This window comes from Scylla paramamosain, chromosome 16, assembly GCF_035594125.1.
Source record: "Scylla paramamosain isolate STU-SP2022 chromosome 16, ASM3559412v1, whole genome shotgun sequence".
Lineage (NCBI taxonomy): Eukaryota > Metazoa > Arthropoda > Malacostraca > Decapoda > Portunidae > Scylla > Scylla paramamosain.
In genome coordinates this window covers 17,817,076-17,832,486 of record NC_087166.1, presented here as the reverse complement: position 1 = coordinate 17,832,486, position 15,411 = coordinate 17,817,076, and the positions used below count along the sequence as shown (strand labels likewise).

Below are 15,411 nucleotides of genomic sequence, written 5' to 3'. Positions count from 1 at the left end.
CCACAACAGCAATAGAACGGTCAGAAAGGAAACTTTACATAAAGTTACAGAGAGAAGGATAGAAGCCGTAGGAGGGTAGTTTAGAAATCAAAGCTTTGTGCCAGACTCTATTAAAACCTTTTGATATATCAAAGCCAACAGCAAAAGTTTCACCAAAATCTCTAAAAGAGGATGACCAAGACTCAGTAAGAAAAGCCAGATCACCAGTAGAGCGGCCTTGACAGAACCCATACTGGCGATCAGATAGAAGGTTGTGAAGTGATAGATGTTTAAGAATCTTCCTGTTGAGGAGAGATTCTAAAACTTTAGATAGGCAGGAAATTAAAGCAATACGACGGTAGTTTAAGGGATTAGAACGGTCACCCTTTTTAGGAACAGATTGAATGTAGGCAAACTTCCAACAAGAAAGAAAGGTAGATGTTGACAGACAGAGCTGAAAGAGTTTGACTAGGCAAGGTGCAAGCACGGGGGCACAGTTTCGGAGAACAATAGGAGGGATCCCATCAGGTCCATAAGCCTTCCGAAGGTTTAGGCCAGCGAGGACATGGAAAACATCATTGCGAAGAATTTTCATAGGTAGCATGAAGTAGTCAGAGGGTGGAGGAGAGGGAGGAACAAGCCCTGAATCGTTCAAGGAAGAGTTTTAAGTAAAGGTATGAGCGAAGAGTTCAGCTTTAGAGATAGATGTGATAGCATTGGTGCCATCTGGTTGAAATAAAGGAGGGAAAGAAAAAGAAGCAAAGTTATTGGAGATATTTTTTGGCTAGATGCCAGAAGTCACGAGGGGAATTAGATCTTCAAAGATTTTGAAATTTTCTATTAATGAAGGAATTTTTAGCTAGTTGGAGAACAGACAAACAGAGGTTTGGAAGGTTTAGGTCGAGAAAAAGAGTGAGAAATGTACGCCTCCATACCAGACACTATCACCTCTGTTATGCACTCGGCACACAAAGACAGGTCTCTGACACGGAAGCAGTAATCATTCCAAGGAAAATCAACAAAATAGCTCCTCAGGCCCCCACAACTAGCAGAGGCAAAACGCCAGAAGCACCTTCACTTGGGGGGATCCTAAGGAAGGATTGGAACGATAGGACAAGATACAGATATGAGATCGTGATCGGAGGATCCCAAAGGAGAAGGAGGGTGACAGCATCAGCAGAAGGATTAGAGGTTCGGTAAATGCCAAGAATGTTAGGCGTATCTCCAAGACGTTCGGGAATACGAGTAGGATGTTGAACCAATTGCTCTAGGTCGTGGAGGATAGCTAAGTTGAAGGCTACCTCATTAGGATGGTCAGTGAAGGGAGAGGAAAGCCAAAGCTGGTGATGAACATTGAAGTCCCCAAGAATGGAGATCTCTGCAGAAGGGAAGAATGTGTTCCACTTTGGAAGTTAAGTAGTCAAAGAATTTCTTATAGTTAGAGGAGTTAGGTGAGAGATTAACAACACACATAAATTTAGTTTGAGAGTTAATCTGTTGTCGAAACCACATGGTGAAAAACTCAGAAGATTCAAGAGCGCAGGCATGAGAGCAGGTTAAGTCGTTGTGCACATAAACGCAACATCCAGCTTTGGATTGAAAATAAGGATAGCGAAAGTAGGAGGGAACAGAAAAGGGGCTACTGTCAGTTAGTTGCCTTAGACACATGCTCTCTCTCTCTCTCTCTCTCTCTCTCTCTCTCTCTCTCTCTCTCTCTCTCTCTCTCTCTCTCTCTCTCTCTCTCTCTCTCTCTCTCTCTCTCTCTATCTATCTATCTATCTATCTATCTATCTATCTATCTATCTCCCCCATGAACCCTCTTAATGACCCCTCCAGACTTCCCCCAGTTCATTGCACTCTCCAAACACTTTGTCCCAATGACCTTGGCGCAATGACCTTGATAACAGTAATTTCGTCATGTTGGTTCACACCAGTGTCAGGAATTCCCATCCCAGCTAATCCCTAAATCCTCTTTTGCCATGACGGCTCAGGGCTGCAGGTGTTTTGGTAGGGTCGTTGTCCCACACCTGCGGCCCTGAGCCATCAGGGCAAGAGAGGATTTCGTTGTGAACCGGGATGGCAATTCCTAACACCGTTTTGAGCGAACATGGCAAAGCTACATCTACTCCCATGGCAGTCACTTTCTAGTAGTTTGAAGGAGCAGACGTACTAAGGCGGGATACTAGGTAGCCAGGTCAGTTGCGTAAAGGGGGATAAGTGAGTCATTATCGGCCGTATGCCACGGCCTATTGACATATAATAGAAGTCTCCATAGAAGTCTGCCAATAAAGGTAGTTGTGTATACCATGCACTATACCAAAGGAAGTGACTTCTCAGCGGAGTGTGCATGCGCCAAGTTTTGTGCACAGTGATCGGTGACTGACTGTTCTGTTTTCTTTCTCTTTTGTTTCCTAGTAGTTTCTTGTGTTTCGTGTTTCTTTTGTTAATAACCCCGTTTGTCTTAAATACTACTGTGGGTTGATGCAATACAGCCACAGAGGACCTAAGTAATTAGCCACGTAGTAAACTTTACTTCTTCAACAGGTCCTGACAAAGCCTGTCACCCAGGAGGCAGTAAACGATACTACTCGGCTTGAATCTATGACACTCTTTTGGGCAGTGGGAGGACTGTCACGGAGGGTGGAAGCCAAACGGGATATTATACCTCGATCATATGCATGTTATTGTACGTTAACTGTTTTTCCTAGACGTGATTGTCGATTCTTCTGCAGCTGTGGGTGTTAAGTGCTGTTTGGAGGATCTCCCTTGTTTGTGGGGTAGGTAAAGCAGACTGGCGATCTCAAATTAGTGTGACTTGGAGTTATGACAGTTGTGGGAATGGTGCAAGAGTCACAAGGGACCCTGTACACCCATATACGAACACTGTACTGAGTCCATGTAGGAGGTGGCTCAGTGAAGCTAATCCAGGTGCACCAGCTTCATGAAGGGGCTGGGAATTGTGGTCGCACCAAAAATAAATAAATAAATAAATAAAAAATGAAGTAAAAAATGAAGAAAATCTGCTGTAAAAAAGAAGTGACATCGAAGCAGAAAGAAACAAGATGAGCTACTCCAATCCAACAAATATGAGAAACAATAATACCATAAACCAGCATTCACAAGCTTGTACACAACCATCTGTTACACGAGTTGACTTACTAAAAATTAACATTTGCATTTTCCATGCACATTATAGGATTATGGAAAATCCGGGTATTTACAAAGATGAACTTAACAAGATATTAACAGTAAACAACTTACCCAACATCTAGCCAAGGGAGGTTTTCGCCATCAGACCCGACGCCCTCCGCAGTGTTCCCATTTTTGTGGTGTGATGAGTGTTTGTTTTAACCCTGCATCCTCAGCGCCTTGGGGACCAAAGAGCCGGCGGTCCACGCCTTCGGTGGGATGCAGTGCCGTTTAGCACTCTAAGATTGGTCAGGGCCAAATCCACGAAACAGGTTGCTACCTAACATTCTGCGATCGGGCAAATGGTATCGCTCCGCTCTCACAGCAACTGCATCACAATCTCCAAGAAACGATATCCACGAAGAATTGCAACGGTTGGCGGGTGGAGGTTGCTAACTTCCCTAAGCATGCTCATTGGCTGCCGGAGTGATATGTCACTGACTCGACGTCACACGCAAGGCAGCCAGTCATAGGGAGGATTTGTATTATCGCTGAGGAAGTCATATGGCATTGTTTACAAACTGATACAGTGTCACACACCCACAGCCACCACTCACCACACTCAAATGTCCTCACAATGCTTTCATCATGGCTATTGAACCCCCTAAGAAAATAAGCAGACAATGATTCACTGACACCAAGGCCTTAACCTTGGTGGGGGAGGTGTAGAGTCGGGGTGTGGTGGACAGCAAAACTCGCACCACAGAAGGGAGTCACGCGACATTGTTTACAAACTTTGATAAGGCGACCCCTTCTGCTCCTGGTGTAGGGCTGTTCCTCTGAAATCATGGACCACTTCCTGCTCCTCTGCCAGCGTTTCTACTCCCACCGCACTGCACTTCGCTACCCACTCTCTGCCTTGCTGAGCATCACATCTCTCAACCTGCCCAGACTCAGCCGTCTTCCCCTAACAGCAAATTGGCTATCCTAAGATCCAGAGAAAATCTAAGGACCTCCGACCCATGTCAAGAGCAAGGCTGCTGCAGAACTGCGTCACACTGCAGGCACTGGTAAGTTAATCGATTATTCTCGTCACATTTTCGTTAGCATAGTTGCAGACCTAGCATGGTGCGGTTGACACAGAATAAGGGTAGAGAACTATATGGATGGAATTAATGTGGTATTACCAAAAATAATGTATGTCCTGCTGCAAGTAAGCGAAATCATGGCTTATGGTTCCAGCAGATACACAGTAGGGTATTCTTTTACTCTTTCACCAGTGTCAACATGACTTTTCTTACCCTTCTCATCAGATACATTTTGTCATTCCAGAGTAATTGGAACCCCACATATCCCAACTACAAATTAATTATAATAATGACAGCATTTGTTAAACCGCTATATGTACATGTTTTTAGAGAAGCAAGGTTATTTTGGCTATTTTAGGTTTGGTTATATTATTTTGGTTAGGTTATATTATTTTGGTTTTGTTAGATTACTTTGGTTAGGTTACATCAGGTTTGATTACCATACTAATTCAGTGTAGGCCAAAAAATAACAAAAATCAAATAGGTTCATGTGGAAAGGATAAACAGATAAAAAAATAGAACATTTACCCGCAATAGCATATTTGCTTAATATTTTGTCTTGACCTAATTGTTTATGAAATTTAATTAACTAATGTTTTGGGCATTGCTGGACATTGTTTTGATTAATATCAACAAATTTCTCTGTATGACTTTCAGTTGCAGACTGGGAGAATAAATATGTTTCTTTCTGCTCAGCCTTTGGGACACAAACTGCTGTAATAAATTTTATTTATTGAATATTGCTCCGACTTTGTTGAAGAAGGAGGGTTAGGTTATGGTTAGGTTAGGTTAGGTGATTGTTAACAGTGCTTAAAACCCCTGCAATTATATAAAAAAAAGTTTGCTCTTGTGTACATGTTGTATTTCATGGTAGGTGCTATTACAAAATTTACCCATATAGTCAATAAACATAGCCAAGAACCAACTAAGCAATGGATTATAAATAGGAGTATGCACGATACCTCTGGCAGTCAGGTCCAAGACAGTGACCACTGCAGTGTTAAATAACATCAGTATGCTCTAATACATTCATGATTTATACCAAGTTGATTTGGCTTTACATGTGAACTTCTAAGTGGCTGATAATTGCAACATTCATATCCAGGCAGGTGGGGGACCTCCAAATGAGACAACATACAGTGCTGCGGAGTTGGTCGTGCTACGGATGCTGTCTCCCACAGCATTTGCAGGACTGTCCTACACGAGTGATGGCGCCACACTGCGTAAGTAAACTACCAAAGGTCAAATTACATTTTGTAAATTAATGCCATTTTTTTATTTAAAGTGCAGTACTGTAATATAACAATGTTACAGCATCATCTTCCTCGAGGCTAGTTGCATCATGTCCAATATTCATCTTCCTGAACGTAGGTATATGCACACTTTCACACCAACTGAGCAAAACCATGTGATAGACATGGACATAATTAGGTTGACTGCTGATTAAAAAGAAAAATTAGTCAATAAAAGCATCACTCAAAAGAATACCAGCTCATTTTCTATCTGCAGTAACGAAAGCACTTTTTTTTTTTACAGAAGTGTCAGGGCCTAGCTTATTCTCTATCTGCAGTAACGAAATTACTTTTTTTTTTCACAGAAGTGTCAGGGCCTCTAGAAGGACCACAGCCTTCCACCAGCAGTGGTGTTGGAGCCACCCAACCTTCTTCTGCTGGTGTTGCTGGGTCCACAGGAAACTCTGGATTTGACAATGCTGTGTCATCTGCACTGGATGAGAACATCTTTGTTTAAATTATCCATGTTACAGATGACTACATGTAATGGTGAATAACATGTTAACATGTATTCAGTTTTGTCCTCCAGTACAATGAACACTGATTATACAACTCCTGCCACTAAGTCTGTTGTTCTTGCTACTTTGATTATTTTTTTTTTTGAGGAATACATCTCTCAGGCATTGAAATTGCTGATTCCATAAGTGTACCATACTGTAGAGACATCCATTAACACAGCTTGAACACTGCCATAACTTCTTTATTACAAGCGTTTGGACCTGTCAAAATCATTACAATAAACACATCTCAAAGTTTTTTTTTTTTTTTTCTCATCTTAAGTACCCCAAGCATCATTAATAAGTAGATCAATATGAAAATTGAGAATGGATGTATGTAGAATTCACCACATGCTAAGTACAATTAAAATCAGTCATATAACCAATCAACCACATTGATTTTCACTTATAATAATCATTAGAATTATAACTCACAACGGTAGCTCCAGCCGCATATGGATTGCCTCCATGAACTTTCCGAACGAGTAGTTGGATTCATAAACTGTAATACATGAAATATTCCCTGAGTAACTATCAATCTTAATAGCCGACCGCACAATCACATTAACACTGTAATCATAAAAGATCATCACTAATACAAACATTTTGTCGATGAACATCACAAATGTTTTGCGTGAACACCAGCTGATAAACCACCACACAGTACTATTATAACCAAACATAGCCATACATACCAGCATAATAGAATAATCCCAAGTCTTGAATATATGTTACATCCAGTGATCCATCACAACACACTTCAGGTAGGGGCGGACAGCAACTAACCCTGGCTGACCGTTCGTCGCCACCTCATAACCCTGCTGCCACCTCACCTCACCTCCCCATTGCCACGTCACAAAGACGTGCGGCTTGCGCACCTTGTACAGAGCTTAATCCTCGTCTACATAAATACACTGATACACGAACTAATTTATAAATAAACAAATAAATTTATATTAAAATTATCATCAGATTGATGATACACTCCACCCCACAAGCAAAGAAATGCTTATGTACATTGTTCCTCAACAGGAAGTAGAACTACTAATTTATGAACGGACTTCTTTACCATCATATCAGGTTCACCATCATATTTCATGCCAGGTTTAGGATTTTTGTATCTTACAGTCACGTTCCTTACTTTACCATCCTGACTCGGAGTTGACTCTGCTATTTGAGCCAGTTTCCATTTTCCCACTACTGCATTACTATCTTGTAACAGAACAATATCTCCAGGTACAACATTTCTTTTAGATACGTGCCATTTCTGTCTGACTACGAGAGTAGGAAAGTAATCACGTTGCCACCTCCTCCAAAAGTTTGACACAATATTCTGGATAAACTTTAATCTAGGTTTTGGGTCAATAGTATTAGTTCACGTTCCACTGGGAACTTTAATGCTTGTCCTTCCAAGAATAAGATCATTGGGACACAAATAACTTCCAAGGTCCAAGTCAGTTCCGGGCTTAATACCAATTGGTCTCTCATTGGTAAGGTTAGCTACTTCAAACAACTTAGTCTGTAGTTCTCCGAACGTTAGGGTGCTGTCTCCAACCGCCATCGTGATGGATCTTTTTATCACCTTTATTAGAACCTCGTTACATCCATTTTGCCAAGGGGCATTAGCAGCTTTGTTAAAGGACCAAGTCATACCTTGATTTGATCCAAACTGCAAAATATCTGATATATTCCAAGTGCTCACCATTTGTCTAAGTTCCTTATTAGCTGCAATCAGTTGACTTCCTCCATCAGAATGTATCATTTTGGGAAATCCCCTCAGAGCTACAAATCTTTTGAAAGTGGTTAGAAAATCCTCGGTACTGTAACCTTCAGTCAAGTCAACGTGAACTGCACGGCACACAAGACAGTTGAATATTACTCCATATACTTTGCGCTTTGTTGTACGCTTGACTGTGTCTTTAACATAAAGGGGACCAAACAGATCAAGGGATGTGTGGTAAAATGGAGGAGAAGGCTTCAGTCTTTCTGGTATCAATTGACCCATTTTCTGACCTTCACAAATCTTGTTCCACTTTCTGCACTTCACACATTTATTTTTGATTGATTTTATTTCTCTACAAACACCAGGAATCCAGTATTTACTTTGCAGTTTGGCCATTGATTTTATTTCTCTACGAACACCAGGAATCCAGTATTTACTTTGCAGTTTGGCCAAAGTCACATCAGTTCCAGCATGATCAATGTTATGTAAATGCTTAATATATAACTTGGAAAATGGATGCTTACAAATAAGAAGGGTAAAGCTATTATAGTTCCAGTTATCTTTGAGCCATTTCGATATTCTCTCCCCAACTACAATAATACCTTCATCATTTATGCTAGGACCTAATCTTTGGTATCTGGTATTCCAGTCAGAGGGAATATCCCTTTGTACTTCCTTAGCCCATGATGTTTCAGCGAGATTTAGCATCTCAGCAGATGGATTGGTAAATATGGCTTTGAATGATTTTTCTCTGAACACCGCGAATACTCTGGCGGTTACTCTAATAAGTTTGTTATAACTACTGTATTTTTCTATGTTCATTATACCAAGGTTCGGATTTGGAGATTTTTTTGTTAAGTTACACAAGAGAGTCACGCCCACTCTATCAGGCAAAGAGTCTTCGCTGAGGGATTTACTGATGGGCCAACTTTTCATTTCATGTCTTAAGTAGTCTGGACCATTTTGCCATACTGAACCCTTTCCTAAGCAAGTAGGGGAGAGGGCCTTGTAGTTAGATCAGCAGGGTTATCCTTTGATTTGACCCACCACCACTCATTCGTACTTGATTTTGTCTGAATCTCTGCAATTCTTATTGCAACAAAGGTATTGAATCCATATGATTCTTTCTGTATTTGTGCCCTCACAATAGCAGAGTCTACAATGTGAACAACATAATCAAATGTCCAGTTTAATTCTTTAACAATTACCTCCCTTAGTCTACATGCTAAAACAGCTCCACATAATTCCAGTCTTGGAACCGTTAGTTGCCTGGAAGGAGCTATCCTACCTTTAGCTGCAATGAGATTTGCCTCATAATTGCCAGATCCCAATTTCCACCGAATGTATGCACAAGTACCATATGCTTGAGTGCTACCATCAGAAAATACAAGTATTGGATTTCCTATAGCAGATGCAGGTCTTAGACATCTCTTAAAGAAAATGGTTTCTAAATCATAAAGCTCTATGAAGAAGGACTTCCATGTTTCTCTTTCATCATTTGATAGTGGGTCATCCCATCCCCTGCACTTCACCTCGTCACCTAGTAGAATTACCGCTTTGAGTCACCAATTTCCTCATCAATAATTTAGCTTTTAATGTGAAAGGTGTAATTAGTCCTAGTGGATCATAAACTGAAGCAATCTGACTCAATATTATTCTCTTAGTACATCTGGAAGCTTGGCTGCAATGTGTTCTCTAGTCAGGTCAGGCCTTATGTGAACTTTACGCTGCTTTTCAGAAAAAATCACCCTAACCTTGTATGTGAAGTCATCTTCCTTTGGATTCCAAATCAATCCTAGATTTTTTTCTTTATCAGTGGAATGTAGATTGACATTACTAAATGCAGTATTTATACCAGAAACTATCCAGCGCTTTATCTTGAAGTTTCCAGATGACAACACTTTCTCAGCATTCTTTATCAAATCATAAGCTTCAGCCTTCGTGTCTGTGGAATATAATATGTCATCTACATAGGTGTTATTGATAATCATATCCGCTATTTTAGCATACTTGTTTACATTAATTTCAGCAGTATGTTTCAAACCCAACATTGCTATAGTTCCACTTGTTCGGTTTATCGCCGAACGCTACACCTGTAAGAGCATAATGGTCGGGTACATCTTTTAGTCTCATATCTCTCCAGACGAACCTGTGAGTGTGTTGATCTAATGAACTGAGTTTGATAGTGTGGTACATTTTGCTGATGTCATCGACGATTGCTATCCCTCTTTGACGAAATCTAAATAAAACAGCCAACTGATCATTCAAGACATTCGGACCTTTACACCAGTAGTCGTTCAAGACATGACCCATATATGATGCTGATGAATTAAAAACAATTCTGAGACGTGTTGATAGTGAATCAGGTTTATGGACCTCATGATGCTGCACGTAGTGAATAGGACCATTATAAGTTTGCAGTTCTATTTCTGATAATTTCCTGCATACATTTCTGATGACCATGTCCTCTATTTGATCCTGATAAGATCTGGAATAATTAGGGCCTAATTTAGCAAGTCTTTTCTCTGTGGATTTCATCCTAGCAATAGCTACTGAAATATTATTAGGCAAAAGTCTTGGGTCTTTTATCCAGGGATACTCCACCGTCCACTGGCAGTTTACTTCATCATAATGTAATCCCTTTTCTATGATGGCTAATTCCTTTTCTTCCTTTATAGTGTAATCATTATTTCCAATAACACATTTACCACACTTATAATTACCACATTTGGGAATACAGTGAGTTCCTAGATTGTCTACATCAAAGAAATTGTCAAGACTCGCCTTAATGCTGGATTTAGATTCCACCAATATATCATTGATATGAGAAAAGTTAGCCAAATGATTCACTCTGACACTAACGTGGCTATTACTGTTACCACGGGATTTAATACGAGGGTGAGATCCTCTGATACAAAATCCGAACCGATTCTGCATTAACTGCAATTTGCCATTTACTCCTACAACAGTGGGCAATAGTTCGCAATTGTCAGCACCTGCAAGTAGATCAATACTTCCACTGGGTCTTTCAATGTCACAATGTGATATCTTGTGCTCTTCAAACAGACTGACATCAGAGACGTCCACTTCCACTAGGTTAGAAGATATTTCCTTCATTCCTACTGCTCTTATGAACAATTCGTTTCCATCCTTATCTGTAAGAAAGAGCATGTATTCTTTGCTAGGGAATTTTTCAGTTATATTGCCCACTTTTGTCATTGATAGATCTATGTCTCTGCTCTCTAATCCAAATTTTGAAGCAAGCGCATGCGTTATGATAGTTATATCGGACCCTGAATCCCAGAGTGTCGTTACAGGTCGTCCCTGACTGAATATTTTACTGATCATTAACAGTGTCTTTCTTATCAATGGTATATTTTGCCTTTGACTTGTGGTGTGAAACATAATTCCCTCTACGTGAGCTCGATGCAACATGTTGTGATGAGGTCTGCTACAGCGGATGTTATTGTTTCCTTTAACATCACATGTTCTTTTCAAGTTACATTGACTTGCTACATGAACTCCTCTGAGGCAGTTGAAACAGATACCATTCTTCCGCAGAGCATCAATCTTCCCATAATTATCCATTCTTTGAAATGTCGTGCACTCCAGGATATCATGATTATCAGTACCATGAAACCAGCAGTTATACCTAATTTTATCTCCTGCATGCGGATTTTGACTACCACTATTCGTCATACTCGTCACAATGTTGGCTAAGTTGGTCATACATTGCTCTAATTTCTTACTCTGATATTCTTGGTTTTCCTGAAGCCTTTTTATAGCTTCCATTATGTCACCTGAATCATCCCGCACTCCAAAATCTCTCTGATATTCTTGGTTTTCCTGAAGCCTTTTTATAGCTTCCATTATGTCACCTGAATCATCCCGCATTCCAAAATCTGGAGTAAGCGATCCTGCAACATTAAGCACATTAGATTTGTCTACATTTCCTGTCACTCGTATACTGGAATCCATATACTCAAGTACTCTCTTCTCTCTTAGTAAAAATTTAAGCAGCTCATCAAAAATCTGATCAGAGTCAGTGATGCTTTCAGCTAGTATGACCCATTCCCGTTTTTGTGTCATAGGCAAAATTTTTTCGATATGATTCACTGTGTTACTTGTCTTCATTTCATTTCAGCTGTTAGGTTCATCTTTTTTCAGATCTAGCCAACATCTTTCCACTTTTTCGACCATTTTCACAAATCCTTTGGTATCTCCATCAGCAAGTTTTCTTAATGTCTTAAGATCACAGAGCACTACATCAACAATTTTCCTACTGTTACTATACCTTTCATTAAGTCTCTCAAACATTTCATCATAGTCAGTTTCTACCTTTGACAGTTTTAAGTGCTTCACCTGTCAAGCATTGTTTCAAAGCGAATGGATCTTTCCCGAACGAATCTTTCATTAACCTTTCAAAATCTGCCTTGAATGTTGGGTATTCGCGTACGTCACCATCAAACATAGGAGGTTCCAATGCCTTAACTTTCACCTTTTTTTCACCCGCATTATTTACCTTTGATAACTGATACAGATTTTTAACCAATGATATGTGGCATTCCTTCCTTTTCCTCTCTAACTCAATGATATATTGATCCTCTTCATCTAAAACCTTGTCCTCAGCACCAGTTACACTCAAAAAGTCTGTACACGCTTCATGGGCACTTTCGACTTCCTTATAGACACGACTAACCTCATCATAACTGTGTTGTAGCACTGGTATAGGATCCTCTTGCAGTACACTTTCCTTGAAAATGTTGATCTTCCTGGTAAACTTTCTCTTGGTGGTGCTTCGTTGTATATTGAGTTCCTCCATCTTCCCTGAATCCACTTCTGCCATCCTAGAGCGTTGTCCAAATGTAGAGGCATCCATTAACACAGCTTGAACACTCCCATAACTTCTTTATTACAAGCGTTTGGACCTGTCAAAATCATTACAATAAACACATCTCAAAGTTTTTTTTTTTTTCTCTCATCTTAAGTACCCAAGCATCATTAATAAGTAGATCAATATGAAAATTGAGAATGGATGTATGTAGAATTCACCATATGCTAAGTACAATTAAAATCAATCATATAACCAATCAACCACATTGATTTTCACTTATAATAATCATTAGAATTATAACTCACAACGGTAGCTCCAGCCGCATATGGATTGCCTCCATGAACTTTCCGAACGAGTAGTTGGATTCATAAACTGTAATACATGAAATATTCCCTGAGTAACTATCAATCTTAATAGCCGACCGCACAATCACATTAACACTGTAATCATAAAAGATCATCACTAATACAAACATTTTGTCGATGAACATCACAAATGTTTTGCGTGAACACCAGCTGATAAACCACCACACAGTACTATTATAACCAAACATAGCCATACATACCAGCATAATAGAATAATCCCAAGTCTTGAATATATGTTACATCCAGTGATCCATCACAACACACTTCAGGTAGGGGCGGACAGCAACTAACCCTGGCTGACCGTTCGTCGCCACCTCATCACCCTGCTGCCACCTCACCTCACCTCCCCACTGCCACGTCACAAAGACGTGCGGCTTGCGCACCTTGTACAGAGCTTAATCCTCGTCTACATAAATACACTGATACACGAACTAATTTAGAAATAAACAAATAAATAAATTTATATTCAAATTATCATCAGATTGATGATACACATACTACCACCCTAGGTATAGTATAGCAGAAAGGTCCAAAGAGCAAATGAGGTAAAAGGACACAGCAAGATAGCATGACATGTAACTTAAAATGCCATTTATTTTGTAACTTGTAATGTAAAGTCATGTTTGCTTCTAAACTGTATTGCTGCTTGCCGCTCAGACTTGGAAGTTCTCTCAAGCGCAGAAAACCCAACAGCAGATTCGTCTGAGCATGGACGAGCTGGTGATGGTGTAGTCCCAGGCACTTGGACAATCTGTTGGAGTGCACAGGAACATTCTACATTCATTGCAGCAGCTGGTAACACTTGCTGAGCAGTTCATTAATGCCAACACAAGCCAGTAATAATTTATATGATTCTAATGTTTACCTTTCATAAGTTTACCTTTGTTAAGTTATTAAGTTATAAGACTAAGTTATGAAATTAAGTTTATAAGACTAAGTTATGAAATTAAGTTATATTAAGTTATATTTCTTTTCTGTAGCTTTAAGTTGTAGCAATTCTATCATTTGGCTAGAATAGCATGTTATGTTAGTGCAATATAATACCAAAGTATTTCTTCACTGTGATACCTACAATGCTTTTGTGTTACTTAAAGTACAAAAATAAGATTAGAGTGTTTTGTGGTGACCTGCTGGTCACCATTTCTATAAATATGTTTATTTACTTTTTTTTTTCTTTTTACAGGACCTGAATTATACTCATATATGTTGTTATATTTTAATTTTTAGTTTTTATTGCAAAGACCTTGGTAATTGGTAATCATTTATTTCTTTTATATAAATCTACAGCATTTTTTGTATCTATTTGTGTTATTCAAACCTAATATTAGCAAGCCACTTAAGTATTTGATGAAATTAAATGCTGCACTCATTTATTTCATTTAGTATGCAGTGATAAACGGAAAACCATTATTCCACTCATTACATGATTACTGACATAAGTAAATGATACCTGACTTCCTTACTTCATTGCTGGAAGAAGTTTTGTATGTTTTCTTGCTGCATAATTCTGCCTGGAGCACGTCGACCCCTCCGCAGCACAGCAAGGTTGGTATCAGCATGGGGCACTGCTTCATCCTCAAGAGGTGGTAGTTGTAAGCAGACTCTTGTGAGGTCTGAGAGGTCTAGGGGTTGGAACCTAACCCTTCCATTTGTTTAAAGTTTATATTTTGTGAGAGGAATAGTCATGTAGTTTGACATTTAGCATTTTGATGATCCAAAACTAACCCAAACCATTATGACTTTCAAGACACCTTTGTAAAAAAAAAAAAAAAAAATGTTTATTTTCGTTAAATATCAGTACACTTCTGACAAATTTCATTACCCTAACAACAAGCGTAAGAACATTCATGACTGTAATTGGTTAAATCTAATGCCCACGATATCGATATATCCTGTCAACTACCAGCAAAATAGCGACAAGTACATACATCATCAGGCATTTCATGCAGCGGTTTTGTAGGAGCAGGCAAGCATTAATTATTTTCACACACTTGATGGGTCTGTACTGCAAGCTACCTCCAGGAGAGTGCAGGCACCTGTGAAAAAGTGAGATTTCATACTACAAGAGGGTTCATTACTTATAAAGGAGTATGTCAACTGTTCATTTATAACTAATGTCTAGGCTTATCACGCTTTTTTCTTATGCAATATCAGTAACCATGTGCAGTCACATGAAAATCAATAAAATACATGGTTGGGTAAACAAGTAATGCAATAATACTACAGTAAAATCCCTCTCATCCGGCATTCAAGTATCCGGCAGCTTCAAGTATCCGGCACATTTTTCCCCGAGCCTTAAAATCAATAAAAAGTCAATGTGTACTCATAAAATCGATTAAAATTCCCGCGCGAGGCATACTTTGTCCCCTCGCCACCAGAGCACACTGCTTCGCGCTACCCGCGACCCACTACACTGTGTTTACTCAGTGACTCAGGCCCGCGTGTGCACTGTTTATCGCCTGACGCCTTCATCATGCCTAAAGTTATAGAAAAGAGGAAGCGTG

At 39.6% G+C, this 15,411-nt stretch overlaps 1 protein-coding gene across 10 annotated transcripts; it reads right to left on the bottom strand.

Moving 5' to 3' along the window:
• Positions 1–4,952: 4,952 nt before the first annotated feature.
• LOC135108115 (uncharacterized) lies at positions 4,953–13,353 on the bottom strand. Of its 10 annotated transcripts, none has more exons than XM_064018804.1 (5): positions 13,108–13,353; positions 12,848–12,914; positions 6,681–12,636; positions 6,421–6,487; positions 5,435–5,921 (listed from the first exon to the last, which is right to left on the bottom strand). In XM_064018804.1, exon 3 carries the CDS (start codon positions 11,840–11,842, stop codon positions 9,734–9,736), a length of 2,109 nt encoding a protein of 702 aa, XP_063874874.1. In that variant the 5' UTR covers positions 11,843–12,636; positions 12,848–12,914; positions 13,108–13,353; the 3' UTR covers positions 5,435–5,921; positions 6,421–6,487; positions 6,681–9,733. The 10 variants fall into 10 exon arrangements, 7 of the variants coding, with proteins under 7 accessions (XP_063874874.1, XP_063874875.1, XP_063874878.1 ...); XM_064018805.1 differs by having other exon boundaries at positions 5,435–5,916; XM_064018808.1 differs by having other exon boundaries at positions 5,435–5,916; positions 12,408–12,636; positions 13,108–13,330.
• Between the last annotated feature and the right edge of the window lie 2,058 nt (positions 13,354–15,411).